Raw genomic sequence first — 14562 nt, forward strand, 5'->3', positions numbered from 1 at the left:
GCATTAGTACGTTAGCTCCTTAGTATACTTACATTCTATTAATTCAATATTATGTGGGGATTCACTGTATCAAATGAAAATGATTCTCCTCAAATGGACCTGTTGGATAATGTTAAGGGGTGGTGAGGCTGGCGTCTGAGTCAGGCTGAGGTGTGCATTGACCCAGGAGAGAAATGGAACAGGATGCGAGTTATGCTTGCGTTCAGTGATCAGCTGTTCTGCTTGTTCTTTGAAAAAGGAAAGCCTCAGAAGAGGCGTACACTTCAATTTGTGAAGCAGGCTTTGTCTGTGCCTTCACTGCAGGCGTGGCAGGCCTGCTTTGATTGTAACCTCTAATATAGCATTACGCTACCCTGGACTTACATAAATAACACTCACTGCCTCTGACTTTGATCTGCTGTAACAGTCAGGATGTCTGCCTCTGTGCTCAAACAAGCCTCAACCTGCTCTTCCACCTATCAGGAACAGGGTGTGCCCGCATACGCGCACAGAACGGGGGTGGGGATGGGGGAGGTGGGCCGGCGGTTCTTGTATCTTCAAATTCTGTGGCGTACACAAAAATCGAAATGGCGGTTTTCAGCAGAGGGAGGCGCAGGAGGCTGATCCATATGTGAGGATGCAATATGTGAGGGCAGTCACCCCGCGCTGGAAGTGCTCGCCCTTGTCACCAAGCAGGCAGCAATGACACTCAAGAAACCCGCATCGCACATCAGACCGGCCACGCTGGAATCTAACACCAGTTGCATTTGTAGTCATGAACAGCATGTGGTAAAAATTCACACCCTGGCACTAACTCCAGAATCCAAAGATGGTTGCAAATTACATGTGAACACACCATCCAGTCCCCTTTGTATAACAACAGAGAACAGTTACAGGCTCACGGCATGGTTAGGGTACCAGTTACATTTTGAGAGATGGTTCGGGGAGTGGTAATCTGGGCACTACCTTGGGCTGGGTGTAAATTTAAGAAGGTTGAGATATTTTTGCTAGTTGTGTTTAGATGTGACAGAAGCCAGCTGTTTCCTGTTTTCCTTTTACTAAGCAGAAGCAGAGTTCTACTTTTTATATACATGTAATAGTTTTCAGTTTTAATTTTGTCCAGGGTCTAAAAATAAGGTAATGGAGACAATGTGTTCAATTCAGGCTAAAATAAATATTGTGTTAAGGCATATTTACTCCTTAGCAGTAGTCTGGTCAAGTTCTGGATTTTCAGCAGTATTTTTTCATTACTGTTACATATTACTAGATAACTTGGTAAATTTATAAACAAATGTTTAGCGTCTTAAATGTTACATTCTGTGTGGAAATAGCCATCTCTAAATAATGATTCAGAATCGCCATTGAACTGAGATACTTCACGGGTTACTTGGAATAAGGTCGTGTTGCTTTCACAAGCATAAAACACCCTGTTTTTGAGCAATAATGGACCTCCCTTTGAAGCCTGTTCATTACCTGCAAAGGATGATTAAATGATAGACAGAAAGGTTAAAAATGGTACAGCAAGTCTATCACATTGCAGTCCTCACGATGACCCTGCCAAAAACAGGTTCTTTCTGGTTTGAAGGAAATTACCATCTAACAGGTGGTAGGCAAATCACATCAGCGCTAACAGCTGGGATTGGAGGAAACTCTGGAAGGTTCCTCCAATCTCCGAAAAGATCTGAAATGTTCAGTGTCTCGTATTAAAAGGCTCGCCTTTGTTTAACCCTCTAGTCCAGCGACCGTAACACGACCTTGTCTGTGTCCCAGATGACAAACAAAAAAGCAGAATTAAACACTATAAATAAATGTATTCATTTAAGATTGGTGCCCTTTCCCGGGATTACATCAGGTGCTTCGTTGCCGTGACAACAGCAATTAGCAGGAACTGAGTATCCAGGCAGACAGTGGATATGACTCTGCGCGCCCAGTAGCCATAGCAACCAAGGTCAGGCCGACAGTGCACATCTGCCTTCCCACTACCAATGCTACAAAGCACACAGAATGGGGAGGGGGTGATACGATCACATACACTGACTAATCAGAAGCATATGCCCAACACTTAAATAAACCTGCTGGGGGTTGCTAACTTGCAACACATGACACTCATCCTAGGGTAAGAGTGACATGTGGTCAGGTTGCAGGTGTTTATTCTTCCAGGGCGTTGCAGCGTTTCCTCATTGTAGACCTGCCCTTCTTTTATAAGATGGTACATATGTACATTTGATTAACATCTTCAGGTGTCATCCCTCTGCACACATTTTCTTAAAATCAACACATTTGCATTTTATTTTGAAATACAGCAAGAGCAAAAAGGAATCTTGAATAAATGTAAAGACGATCATTTCTTAGAAGGACCTGTTGCTTGTTTACATATATTCATGTTAAAACATTAAGGAATATACCAGTAACCAGTAAGCAAAGCATAAATGAAATGAAGTGTACACCAGTGTACATACTTCCCTCATCAAACGCATACAATAAGCAGCTCAAAATGAGAAATCTGTCGTATGTAGAGCAGCATACAGTGTTCCTTTTTCCTTTATTCTTTTTTGTTTGCTTTTAAATGCTGGTCATCTCCATTGAATCTCTAGAGTTATGGCTCAAAGTAAGTATCTGCAGCTTGGAGATGTATAAGTGACGTTTCTTAAAGCCTAAGTTGAAGATTTTTATGGACTTTCTCACACATCGCCAGCAGCCAGTGCATGCTTGACTTTGCATGTGTTAATCATTTCTAATATTGCAGAGATGCAATAAATGAAGCAATTACGCCACTCTGCTTCCCAGTTACGGCCATTCGTGGTTCAGTGCCTCGCTCTGTATCCACCCTTTCTGCCACCATGCTAATGATTCACCAGTCAACCTGTTCCACAAAGCAGGATACCATGTGCTGGAGACACTTCAGTTATTTCAGAGTCCTAACAGGCAATTTACACTATTTATCTAAGATGACAACTATCTATTACATTTGTGAGGACACATTCTCGCTTTTATCCCTGTCTGCCTTCAAGCATGCAGCGGAGAGCAGCTGAACGCCGCATGTTTGCTATGAAGCAGGGTAATCGTGGCATATTGGTTTCATGTGGAGTTTTGCTGCATACTGTAGAGACAAGCGGAGGGAATTGAAAGCCCTCATTCTCCCGGGGCTCAATAGCAGATATTGTGATTTTTTTTTTTTTTACATTATGCGCCGGTCTTTAAAATCATTAGTTCCAAGGTACGGGAAACCTCAGTGGAGACATTGTGAGTTTCCAAAGCATTTTGATGGGAGTTTCCAAAGCATTTTGATGGGAAGGTCAGCACCTGGAAATCGGATAAATCTGAATCAACTGGCAGTCGCTGTTTTCAGATCCCCCTCTTCCCACCCCCGGGCATCTAGCGAGAGTCTGAACGCTTTCAATTAGCTTGTGTAACAGTGGGCTGGATGGACACTTAATCCCGCAACACCTGCTGTCCTTTCCAGGTAACTCCAGTTTGCCATGGTGTCAATGGAGGCAGCTGCTCTGGCCTCAGTTTATCTGATTTCAAGAGATATTATGAGAAATTTGGATTCTCCCTTACTGTATCGGTACAGCTGGGAAAAACAGGTCCTTATTTCTGTTTTTTGGTCAAAATGATATTTTACTGCATTAGGAACATGCCTCGTTTTGCAGGAAGCATGCTTATTCCCAAGAATGTTTTATGCATCAACACACTAAATTTTACTCACCAAATGGGAGTCATTCTTTTACATATAGGGACTAGAGATGTTTGATATTTTTAATACAATATGACCACAAATTCAGTCAAATTCAATTTGGAAAATCCTGGGTAAATTTGGTGAGGCCTGAACATTTTCTGAACAGTGGGCATCTGTGTGGTGGGAAGGGGTTAGGGGGGGTGTACTGATTCATGAGGCAGGATTGAGTGGCGTATTGACAATAGATGCTTTCATGTGCATGACCAAACAAGTCTGACACATTCTTCAGTCTAGCAAATATGGCCATGCATAAACATTGATATTGAGCACCACATCCACTCAAACACAAAGACAATCTATTCAACACGACAAACATGGCTCCCTAGCTCTGCAACCTCTTACTTTAAATTGACAGCTGAATTGTGCATCACCCAGGGTCGAGCTCCTATTATGGCTTTACAGACCACTGCAGCCAGGAGAATGGTGTGACCTTGAAATGAGTACAAAAATACTATGGTCACAAACTTGTTTCTAATACAAAAGTTTTGTTGTGAATAGATGACTGATATTTCAATCAATGCAGCCTTCAAAAAAATGTGGCAGAAGAAGGAAATATCCCCAACCATGAGGAAAAAATACCTTAAAAAGATTATGCAATCACAATTGAAAATCCACTTCTGTTATTTCCTCTCAAATCAAGTACCCTGCAAGTCTCACCTTTTTCCCATTGTGCAAAAATGAACTGATTGCGCTCTGAAACCAACTCCTGTAGGGCTTTTATTCTGTATTGCCGGAATGGCATTTGAGGGTAAAATGAAATGAAATGAAAAACAAGGAGTCCCACATATGTGCAGGCACCCACCTACTCAGGCCTACACAGTAAACTGGGATCACACATGAACTTTTCTCTGCTCGGCTAAAAACATCAGCCTTTCACTTGCTTTATTCGTATACCACTGTGAGATACAGGAATAAATCAGCTCCTTCAATATGCACACAGCAAAACTGTGCATCAGAGATTAAACTGGAGTCTGTCCTTCAGTGGAATGATTCTGCAGGTCCCACTTAGCCTTGATTGAGGGCATCATTCCATGTTCTTCTACTGCACGTATGTTATTGCTTGATCTTGTTAAACAGGTCTGGGAACTTCATTTGCACATGTGCTGGACTACGTGATAATTTATCCTAAAGTCTAATTATGTTAAACTGGTCCAAGACTAAATCCTGGACTGAACCATCTTAATCAGCAAAATCCAGACTACTGAAGTGTTAAGAAAGAAACCTGAAAAACAAGACATACTGATAAGAATGTGTACTTTTGTTAAAGGCTGAACGCATGAAAGGCTAACAGCTTGCAGAAATGGCAGTATTCTCAGCAAAATGTCTCGCATATCCTTGGAGACAAACTTTCAGCTAACCAATTTGCTAACATTAACACAAGAAGCTAACATTAAATAATGGCCAATACTAGCATTAAAATACATCCAATTAAATGCTACAAATGAATAAATGCATCTTTACATTACATTACGTTATTGTCATTCAGCAGACGCTCTTATCCAGCGCGACTTACAAAGTGCATCTAATAAAGTGCCAAGTTGCACCACATGAAAATCACTGATCATATAGGAACAAGCATCAGCAGCAAACACAGTGCTAAGATTGCAAGTGCATGTCTGGGTGAAAATGTAAGTGCAGCACAATATACACAACAAAGGGACTATACCATTTTAAATACAATACTAACACATACTCTGATACAAACCTGCACACAAATAATTACACATTACCCTGAAGTACACATTACAGGAGGGGAACAGAATATCATGTGCTTTGGTAGGGGGGGCTGAGGTGTAGCCTGAAGAGGGGGGTCCTCAAGTAAAAGAGGATGGCCAGCGTCTCCACTCCACTGGCCGCAACAGGAAATAGGCCCAGACAGACACTGGACACAACACAGATGTAAGGCGTTGGGGGGGGGGGGTCTTCACCCTGGCCAATGTGTAAGGTCTAACAATCAATTGATAAGAGGGAGCAATTCCTATAACTGCTACGTAGGCTAACACCTTTTGAACTACTGTGTTGAAATGGATACGAGCTGTAACCGGTACCTAGTGGAAGGAGATCGGGATGGATGAAACATGGGAGAATATGAGGACACTGTTGACCAACTGTGAAACATTCTGAATGAGCTGCAGGGGTTTCATCGCACATGCAGAGAGAGTAGCGAGGAGGGAATTGCAATAGTCTAGGTGGGAGAGAACCAGGGCCTGGGCCAGGAATTGGGCTGAGTAGGTGGAGAGGAAGAGAGGGTATTCTTCAGATGTTGTATAGGAGTAATCTGCTGGTCACACTGAGTGCCTCCTATATGGTCCATGTGTGTCAGAACATTGTCAAGTATCACCCCAAGGCTCTTGATAGTCTTAGGAGGCTGACAGTGTGGTGTTTTCCAGGGTGATGGTCAGGTCTTTGCATGGAGAAGGCTTGGCTGGAATCAACAGAAGCTCAATCTTGGCCAAACTGAGTCTCAGGTGATGAGCTGACATCCACAATGAGACATCAGCTAGGCAAACCAAGATGCATGACTAAACCTTGTTATCAGTTTGGGGAAAAGAAAATTGAGTATCATCCACATAATAACAATATGAGAAGCCATGAGAAAAAATGAGAGTCATGATTTTGTGGATAAGGAGAACAGAAGGGGGCCTAGAACTGAACCCTGAGGGACTCCTATAGAGCAGCTCAGAGGGGTTAGTACAACACCTCTAAAGGACACCTGATAAGTGTGCCCTGAAAGATAAGATGAAATCCAGCTGAGAATGGTGCTCAAGATGCTCACTGCCACCAAAGAAAGCAGGAGGACATGGCGATTTACTATGCTGAAGGTCACAGAAAAGTCTAGCAGTGTCAGAACAGCGTACTGGGAGGAGGTCTTTGCAGAGTGAAGGCACTTGCAAAAAAGAGCCATTTCAATAGAATGGCTAGCCTTGAAGCCAGACTGATTGGGATCATGCAGGTCATTACATGTGAAAGTGTGAAAGTTGATTAAAGGTAGCATGTTCCAGGATTTAAAAGAATGTTTATGTTTGACATTAAATTGCACTACCAAAAAGACTATACAACATCAAAATGAAGCTATTAACCTAAATGATATAAATGCACACTACATAGAAACACCAAATGTCAGCACTGACTTTTCATTGTGAACCAAACATGTTTTAATCCAGTGGTTGATGATGGAGGATAAGCTTGGAGGCAGAAACAAATGAAATCACATGGGTCTTAAACAGAACACAAGGTGCAGAAGGTTTCATTTGGGCTTCATAAAACACCAGCCTCTTCAACCCTGGGGTGGCAATGGCTGCCACCTCCTCAGTAGACTACCAACTGCATTCTAATGTACCCCAACAGACTTCTCACGTGAAACCAAAAAACAAACAGAGGAACGGTATTTAAAATGCTGACTTTAATAACACAGAAAAATACTTTTTTTAAAAAGAAAATAAAAAGATACATGTATGATGTGTGAGTGTATAAATAAAATCTGAAACAAAGTCAACTTTGTATCGGTAAATACATTTGTATATGTAAATACATTCCAGTAACGTAGGGCAACTGCAATAACCCTGGCAGAAGTCATCAAACCTCCATCTTAGACCACTGCTACGGCCACTGTAAATGACTGGACTAATTAAAAAAATAACTTGGGCACAGTTCTACCGCTTTGTATTTTGGGGCCCCACTGTGATCACATCCTCCACACAGAGCAATGTCAGTCAATGTCTGAGACTGCAGAGGACTCCATCGTCACATGTCCCATGTCATGCAGCATGTGTAGAGGCTGAGTTTTAGCGATCAGAGCAAAAAGCAGGTCGTACTGGCCGTCACAGTTCTCTAGTCTTGGTCTCTGGATAGGTACTCTTCAGACACACACGTGGCGCATGTGGAAGTTGACCACATACTCAGCGTTGGTCCGCTGCACTGAGATTGCAAAGGGCTCAAAGGGGTGAAAGGTAAAAGCCACCAGTCTCCGCACAGCATGATTGATGGGACGGCCCAATAGTCCAGCTTGGATCTTAAACTTCAGCAGCCCCGAGTCCCGTGCATAAAACCTACAAAGAAAAAAGATAACTACTCATCTAAGATACCAGAAATATGAAAAATGGCTTGATATCAAGTATGAATGACTGGGGTAGAAAAAGCACATGGACAAATAGCAAGACTAGCAACAACTGCACAGTAATCAACAAGCCTGATTTAGATTTTAAAAAAGGAGCTCTATGTTAAGACCAGATATACAAGTCTCGGAAGCACATCCAACATATAACAAAATGAGTGGAGTGAAAAGCATTACAGGACATTCTATCCGGTCTTGACGCATAGGATAATACAAGACATGTCATGCAGTGCTAAGGCATGGGGCAAATTCTGGGTGGTGCCATTACCTTATGGGATGGTCGCCACACGTCTTTGGGCGCTCCATCACAGACACCCATTTGTCGTCATAGCTGAAGAGCGACAGGTCCAGGTAAGGGCTGCTGCTGTACGACTGGGCACTGATGGGCAGCTGTCCCAGAAGACGCCTCACGGCCTCTGTGTGACCCCCGTACTTCGCGTTCACAATGGTGTCCTTAAACCTGGCCAAGAACAATCCCAGTGTTAGTGCACACATTGCACAACACTGTATCACACCATTTACACTGCATGACATCATATTACATCACCCACACTGCATAACACTGTAACACAGCACTTACACTGCATGATATCACATTACATCACCCACACTGCATAACACTGTATCACACCACTTACACTGCATGATATCACATTACATCACCCACACTGCATAACACTGTATCACACCACTTACACTGCATGATATCACATTACATCACCCACACTGCATAACACTGTATCACACCACTTACACTGCATGATATCACATTACATCACCCACACTGCATAACACTGTATCACACCACTTACACTGCATGATATCACATTACATCACCCACACTGCATAACACTGTATCACACCACTTACACTGCCAGCTTTTTACACACGGTCTTATACATCTGCACCCCTTCAGTGACAGTATCTTGCTCAAGGGTACAATAACAATGTCCAACCTGCAAACTAAAACTGCATCCACTGGGCTGCAGGCTCAGCTCTTTGACCATTACACTGTACTGCAAACGTGCTGCTCTCAGAGACAGCTGGTGAGGTGAGGAAACCCTGTCCTTCAGCTGATTATTATCACTAAAGGCCCAGTGTGTCCCCCCCATGGTTCTCACCTTCGCTGGACCTGCCGGGCAAAGTTGTTGCTGGAGGCGGAGCAAGGGAACTGCACCGCCTCACTGTGGAGCGTCGCATTCCGGAACAGGTCACAGAAATTCTCAAACAGCTCCAGCAGCTTGTCGGCAGTGTTCTCAAACACTGCCATTACCTCAGTGGTCACCATGTTGTACACAACAAAGAAGGATGGCTAGTAGGTGGGAAAGGAGGGATATGATCAGCTTTACAGCAATTGATAAAGAAGAAATGATAAGCAATATGTGACATAACCTGACATAAATTCTGATATGTGCTTACACATAAAATACCTGAAATAAAACCAAACAATTTCAAGGATTGCACAGTGGTTTCTTTATAAATGAAATTATCAGTGAGCAGCAAATTTAAATGTCATCTCAATGGTAGAGCTACTGCAGGGTAACTACCCTAAGCACAACCCTTAGGAGAGCTACCACAGGATGTTCGGGGGTGGGGTGGGGGGGGGGGGGGGGGCATGCCTGGGAGGGGTCTGTGACGCGCAGGGTGACCACGTCTTCGCTGGTGTACTTGATGAACAGGTGGTGCTCGTCCAGGAGCTGCATCTTCCACATGCGCAGCTGCCGCAGTTGGTCGAAGAACTGGAAGAAGCGGCGCTTGGCGGTGGCGCTGCCGTCCTGCTCCGCGCGGCGCCACAGGTACACCAGCAGGCGGTGCTTCAGGGAGTTGATGGTCTTCTCCTTGTAGAGGCGGGAGAGGCCCGGCTGCCCCTCCGCCTGGGCCTCGGGGTAGACGGCCGACAGCGTCAGCAGGTCGTCCTCGTAGCAGAAGCGGCCGATCGTCCGCACGTCCAGGAACGTGCCCTCTGGGGTCACCTGCAAATGGAAGGCACACATACACTCGTGAGCAACAACAAACAAGTTTCTGGGCCTGAAATATTCATACACAGCAGTGCTGTCTGACATTTACATACTCAAAAGAACACCGCTTTATGTAGACATTAGTCAGCAGTGGTAGATGACATTCATTTCCCTTCAAGGAAAGAAATAATTAATCAATGACTGAATGTTATGGAGGACAGTGGTAACACAGCCCACCTGAAAGACGTGGATGGTCTGCTGCTGCACGGAGAGGACCGCCAGTATGTTGCGGTAAAGGTAGAGCCCCTGGTTGTGCGAGAGAATGATCTTATCACACTTGAAGGCCCGTGTGTCACAGAGGCGGCCAGTGTGCAGGTCGATGATATGCAGGGAATAGTCCTCCAGCGGGGAGCGGGGGTTAGGGGTGACCGACTCGTTGTTACGGTACACCTCAAAGAAATGGGGGTGGGGCTCCTCGGGCAGGTAGGCCGCCGAGCCCACGATGACGTAGCGGCAGTCATCCGTGAAAAGGCTGCACTCTCTGTTCAGGTGCTCCCCGTTGGAGGCCACGTTAGTCACATGCAGCAGAGAGAAGAAGCGTTCAAAGAGGCGGCCGCGGATGTTGAGGGAGCGCTGGTCATTTCCGTTCGCCAGGGTCTCCCCGGTCTGTCCCAGCAGCAGGTCCTCCGCCGCCTGGCACCCCTGGTACTCGTAGATCTCCAGCGAGGTCTGGTCGGACGAGAAGGCGATGAAGCAGCGTCCGTCGGGGGAGAACTTTCGCAGGAAGCACGGCGGCTTCTCCACGTTGACCACCGTGAAGTTGGGGAACAGGTTCTGGTGGAAACAGCGTACCCGGTACCAGTGCGCCCCGGGGCGGCCCGAGCAGATCCGGCGCCGCTCCAGCCGGTGGACCACATTCTGATTTTGGATGCGCCGAGGCTTCAGCGTGGGGGATTCGTCCTCCATGGTACGGACTCTCACAGCTGGCATTAATTACATCATACTGCTCACTAAAGCAAATACAAAGAAACTAGTGTTATTCCACTATACTTCCACTTCCACTCTCCTATGAATATTCCAAAATACAAAATACCTGGATATGCAACATGCTAATAGTTCTCCCCTTAAATAGCAGGAAATGATTCACTGGCATGAAAGAAGGAAAGCTGAAAAAGCTAATGCATGGAAAAAACATTTCCACCACAAAAGAGCAAAAAAGGGAACTGCATATGCCATAATAACCAGGTGTTATCTTATTATTACTTAAAAGGCATAATGGACTTAAAAAATTGCAAAGTAATGCAGCAAAGCAGAAAAAAAACATAAATGGAGGAAAAGCAACACTTAAACTGAATAGCACATGTGGAGAATGTCAGGCTGAAAGAAATGTCAAACTACGGAAGAGAATGTTAAAGGATCATTTGAAAATAAAACCATTAAAATAATAACTTTTATTTTCCTACTGTAGTTTTATTTTTTGCAAGAACACATTTCTTTGTCTTTTGAGGTTGACTCTTATTTGCCACTCAATTGATTTCAATTTATTTTCGCTTTTGCAATAAATAGCTCTCCATATTCTTCAAGTTGGATACAAAGCATAAAAACAGCTGGACGACTAGGATTTTAAACGTTGCAGCAGCGGCAAAGTGAAGACATTCAGGCAACCACAGCCAAGCCTGGAATGGCATGAGTTAAACTGATGATCGCCTAAAAATGGCTCCCTCCGTGAAATTAATACTGATGTGTCAATAATTGATACATTTTGCACAGACGACATCACATTTGAAACATTGCGACTGCTAGTATCAAGTTACATGATAATAATGGTCTCATCAATGTTTTACTCTAATTTAGAGAACTATTCTTGATTTGTATAAAAAGTGATATCCTCACCATTTCACATCATATTTTGACTTATGTTAAAAACGTGGTGGTGCTCTTCCATCACCCTATAAGGTAATGGACCTCAACAAATTTTACGCAATAGCTAACGTGAGCCTAATCAGTCTATAAATGAATGCAACGTTAACTTTGACTAACTAGCGACAAGCTACAACCAGGATACGTCTGGATTATGCCATGAATTTGTTACAAATTAATTAACGCTACTGATGCAGCTAATAGTGTAAAGTGTCACCAATACACTAGAATTAGCAACACAGCTGTATGTATGAATGAATGCAATTAGCTTGCTAACCAGGTAACGTTATACTGCAGATATTCATATGGTCTAGACTGGCTGGATAAATTAACAGTACAGTAAAATTACTGTCCCAAGCAGAACTAGTAAAACGTGTACAAGCCTTCTTTCCACAGCTAGATATCTCCTGGCTAACCAGCAAGACTAAAACTCCAATAAACTGTGAGTTACCTCGCTTGCTACCTGAGCTAGCTAAAATCTATGTCCCTCAGGTATCTAACTTGCTCGTTGGCAAGGTAGACTAACAAATATCAGAATTGGCTGAAGTCGACTGCGACATTAGCTATCTATCTAACCGGCTAGTTAGACAAGTAACACCAAGTAGCACCTACGAAATACACATCTTTCTGGTTGCACAGACGAGTCGATCACTCACCAATTAATGCTGACGGTTAGCTTGCTAGCTACATATCAAGCTAGAGCTAACAAGCTAACTAGCTGTAAAACCATCACAGCTGGCTAGCACGCTAGCTAGCTAATATGAGCTACTGGCCGTGTCACAGGACACGTTAACTAACTCACTTTAAAGCCAACTTAAAGGCAAACAGTTACACTGTAATACTAGATCACATCAGCTAGCTACCATACACAGCAGCACAAGCACGACATCCTACTCGGAAGTAATGTTAAAATACACTGCGTAGCTAATTTCACCCTACACTTCCAAGTGGCAAAGTGCTAGCCCAAATGCTTTCATAACTTTAACTCCAGCAGGCTATCTACACACTTAGCTTGCTAACCACTATCAAACACTAGCTATCCACAACAAATGAACAAGAGAGAAGGTAAAATTGCGCATAGTAGCCAACTCTTCACAGCGCCATCACTCCATGAGGTGAAAAATAGAATTGCACCTATACGAAAGAAAAATAAGAAGCCACCGTACACACGAAATATTCTGCATGTTTTCAGTATTTATTATTGACGGTATTGATCAATTTCTTTTCTCGTAACAACAATGCATGCACGTCAACCGTACGCTGTATTTTTCTGAAATTCCATGTATCAATAGGTCTACATCTTTATAATATTTAGTAGCGATACTTTTAGCTACGCATTTCTAACCTACACTAATGTCATAGTCTGTTTTAGTTTATTGTATTTAACCAATATGTTTACGCAATATTAGTGTTTCACAGTGTTAAAACATAATGCACTGCTTAGACATTAATGGTGGGATAATTTAGTTTGTTTTTCAGGCAACCACATCTAAACCCATACCAATTTGCACTTAAAAAGTTCTACAACCAATTTTACCACTAAAAAGACGCAGCCTTACTGATGGGGACACCATCTTGTTGGCTCACAGTCGTACAAAGCTGGATGAAGTGAGGGAACTGTTTACGATTTCGAGTCGTAAGAGTATTGTATTATTAATTTCATAGTGTAATTGGATATTAAATTGTGATATGAAATTGAGAGGCGATTTTTCAAAATCGTGATGTAGTGTAATTGCACGCTACAGCTTGGAAACGAAAAAACGAGGCTGTAAAATTATAAAGAAAATAAACAAAATAGCAAGACAAATAATTAAGGGCTAACCTGGGCCACTCATTTTAAAGTTTTAATGTGTCGCATATTTTAATGTATTACAACATAGCCTATGTAGGCTATTATTTTGAAGATCATTATATTTTTAATTATATTCAATTATATTAATTTGCTGATCAGAAGGTGTAAGTATGACTCTCCGATGTTCCCCAATTTTTTATTGAGATAATACCAAAAAACATGAAATCTTATGATTTATGAACACAGTTATTTTGAATTGTATCTCTTGGCAGCAATTTTGATCAGTATTAACAGCATCCTTAGTCTTCAAGTGAACTGGCTGAAATGATTTTAAAATCTGGCATACAATTTACAGTTGTTATCTGCTAGTATTATGTTCACATTGTAGTTCAGATCCCATTTTACAGACTGGTGTATCGATTTAGCAACGTATAGAGAGGAGGAGAGTCTAAGAAAATTAATTATGTGTGAAAAGTGAAAATAAATTGATGGGTTCTGGTTATGTACCCTGTATGGTGCCAGAATATAATTTTGTCTGCTTTCCAATAGATGGACCTGGTGCATTTAAAAACCAAAAAAGAAATGTAAAAAAAGACATTAAAAGCAGGAGGACGTCTACACTCTTGGCCTTGAGTGCTGCATAATGGGTCTGTATTCAATTATCCCTGCCCCAAGTATGTAGATTATATAAGTTGTAATTTTCTGTAATAGTAGGCTCTGCACATGAAAAAAGATGTAGTAAAAAAAAAATAAGAAGAAAAGAACATTAGGGTCCGGATAAGTATGATGTGCATTTTCTGAGGAAGCAGCATTTTTTTAAGACATGGCCATAATATTTCAGCCATACTTAAGGAAATACAGAACACCAATGCACCGATATCTGTTTCTGTCTGAAGGATTTGAGAAGAGCCCTCTTTTTCTCATTTTTTTTCTTTTTTTTTGCTACCATTGTTTTAAATGCAAAGCAAATATTCTTCTCGCTCAGGCTTTTAGCGGGCGCTGGTGATGCATTATGAAAATGGAGAGGAGACGAGGGCTAAGAGACAGGAATTCTCATCTG

The 14562-nt window shown here is 42.7% G+C and overlaps 1 protein-coding gene across 2 annotated transcripts; it reads right to left on the reverse strand.

The window, feature by feature from the left end:
• Positions 1-7186: 7186 nt before the first annotated feature.
• det1 (DET1 partner of COP1 E3 ubiquitin ligase) lies at positions 7187-12504 on the reverse strand. Of its 2 annotated transcripts, none has more exons than XM_036544133.1 (6): positions 12367-12504; positions 10028-10800; positions 9452-9805; positions 8954-9144; positions 8101-8292; positions 7187-7767 (listed from the first exon to the last, which is right to left on the reverse strand). In XM_036544133.1, exons 2-6 carry the CDS (start codon positions 10778-10780, stop codon positions 7578-7580), a joined length of 1680 nt encoding a protein of 559 aa, XP_036400026.1. In that variant the 5' UTR covers positions 10781-10800; positions 12367-12504; the 3' UTR covers positions 7187-7577. The 2 variants fall into 2 exon arrangements, with proteins under 2 accessions (XP_036400026.1, XP_036400027.1); XM_036544134.1 differs by lacking the exon at positions 12367-12504 and adding an exon at positions 11684-11728.
• Between the last annotated feature and the right edge of the window lie 2058 nt (positions 12505-14562).

This window comes from Megalops cyprinoides, chromosome 13, assembly GCF_013368585.1.
Source record: "Megalops cyprinoides isolate fMegCyp1 chromosome 13, fMegCyp1.pri, whole genome shotgun sequence".
NCBI lineage: Eukaryota > Metazoa > Chordata > Actinopteri > Elopiformes > Megalopidae > Megalops > Megalops cyprinoides.

Coding starts and splice junctions, on each gene's coding strand:
- det1 (XM_036544133.1), bottom strand. CDS start 10,780: ATGCCAGCTGTGAGAGTCCGTACCATGGAGGACGAATCCCCCACGCTG. Junction 9,806..10,027: donor AGACCATCCACGTCTTTCAG/GTGGGCTGTGTT, acceptor TTCCATTTGCAG/GTGACCCCAGAGGGCACGTT. Junction 9,145..9,451: donor GCGTCACAGACCCCTCCCAG/GCATGCCCCCCC, acceptor CCCACCTACTAG/CCATCCTTCTTTGTTGTGTA.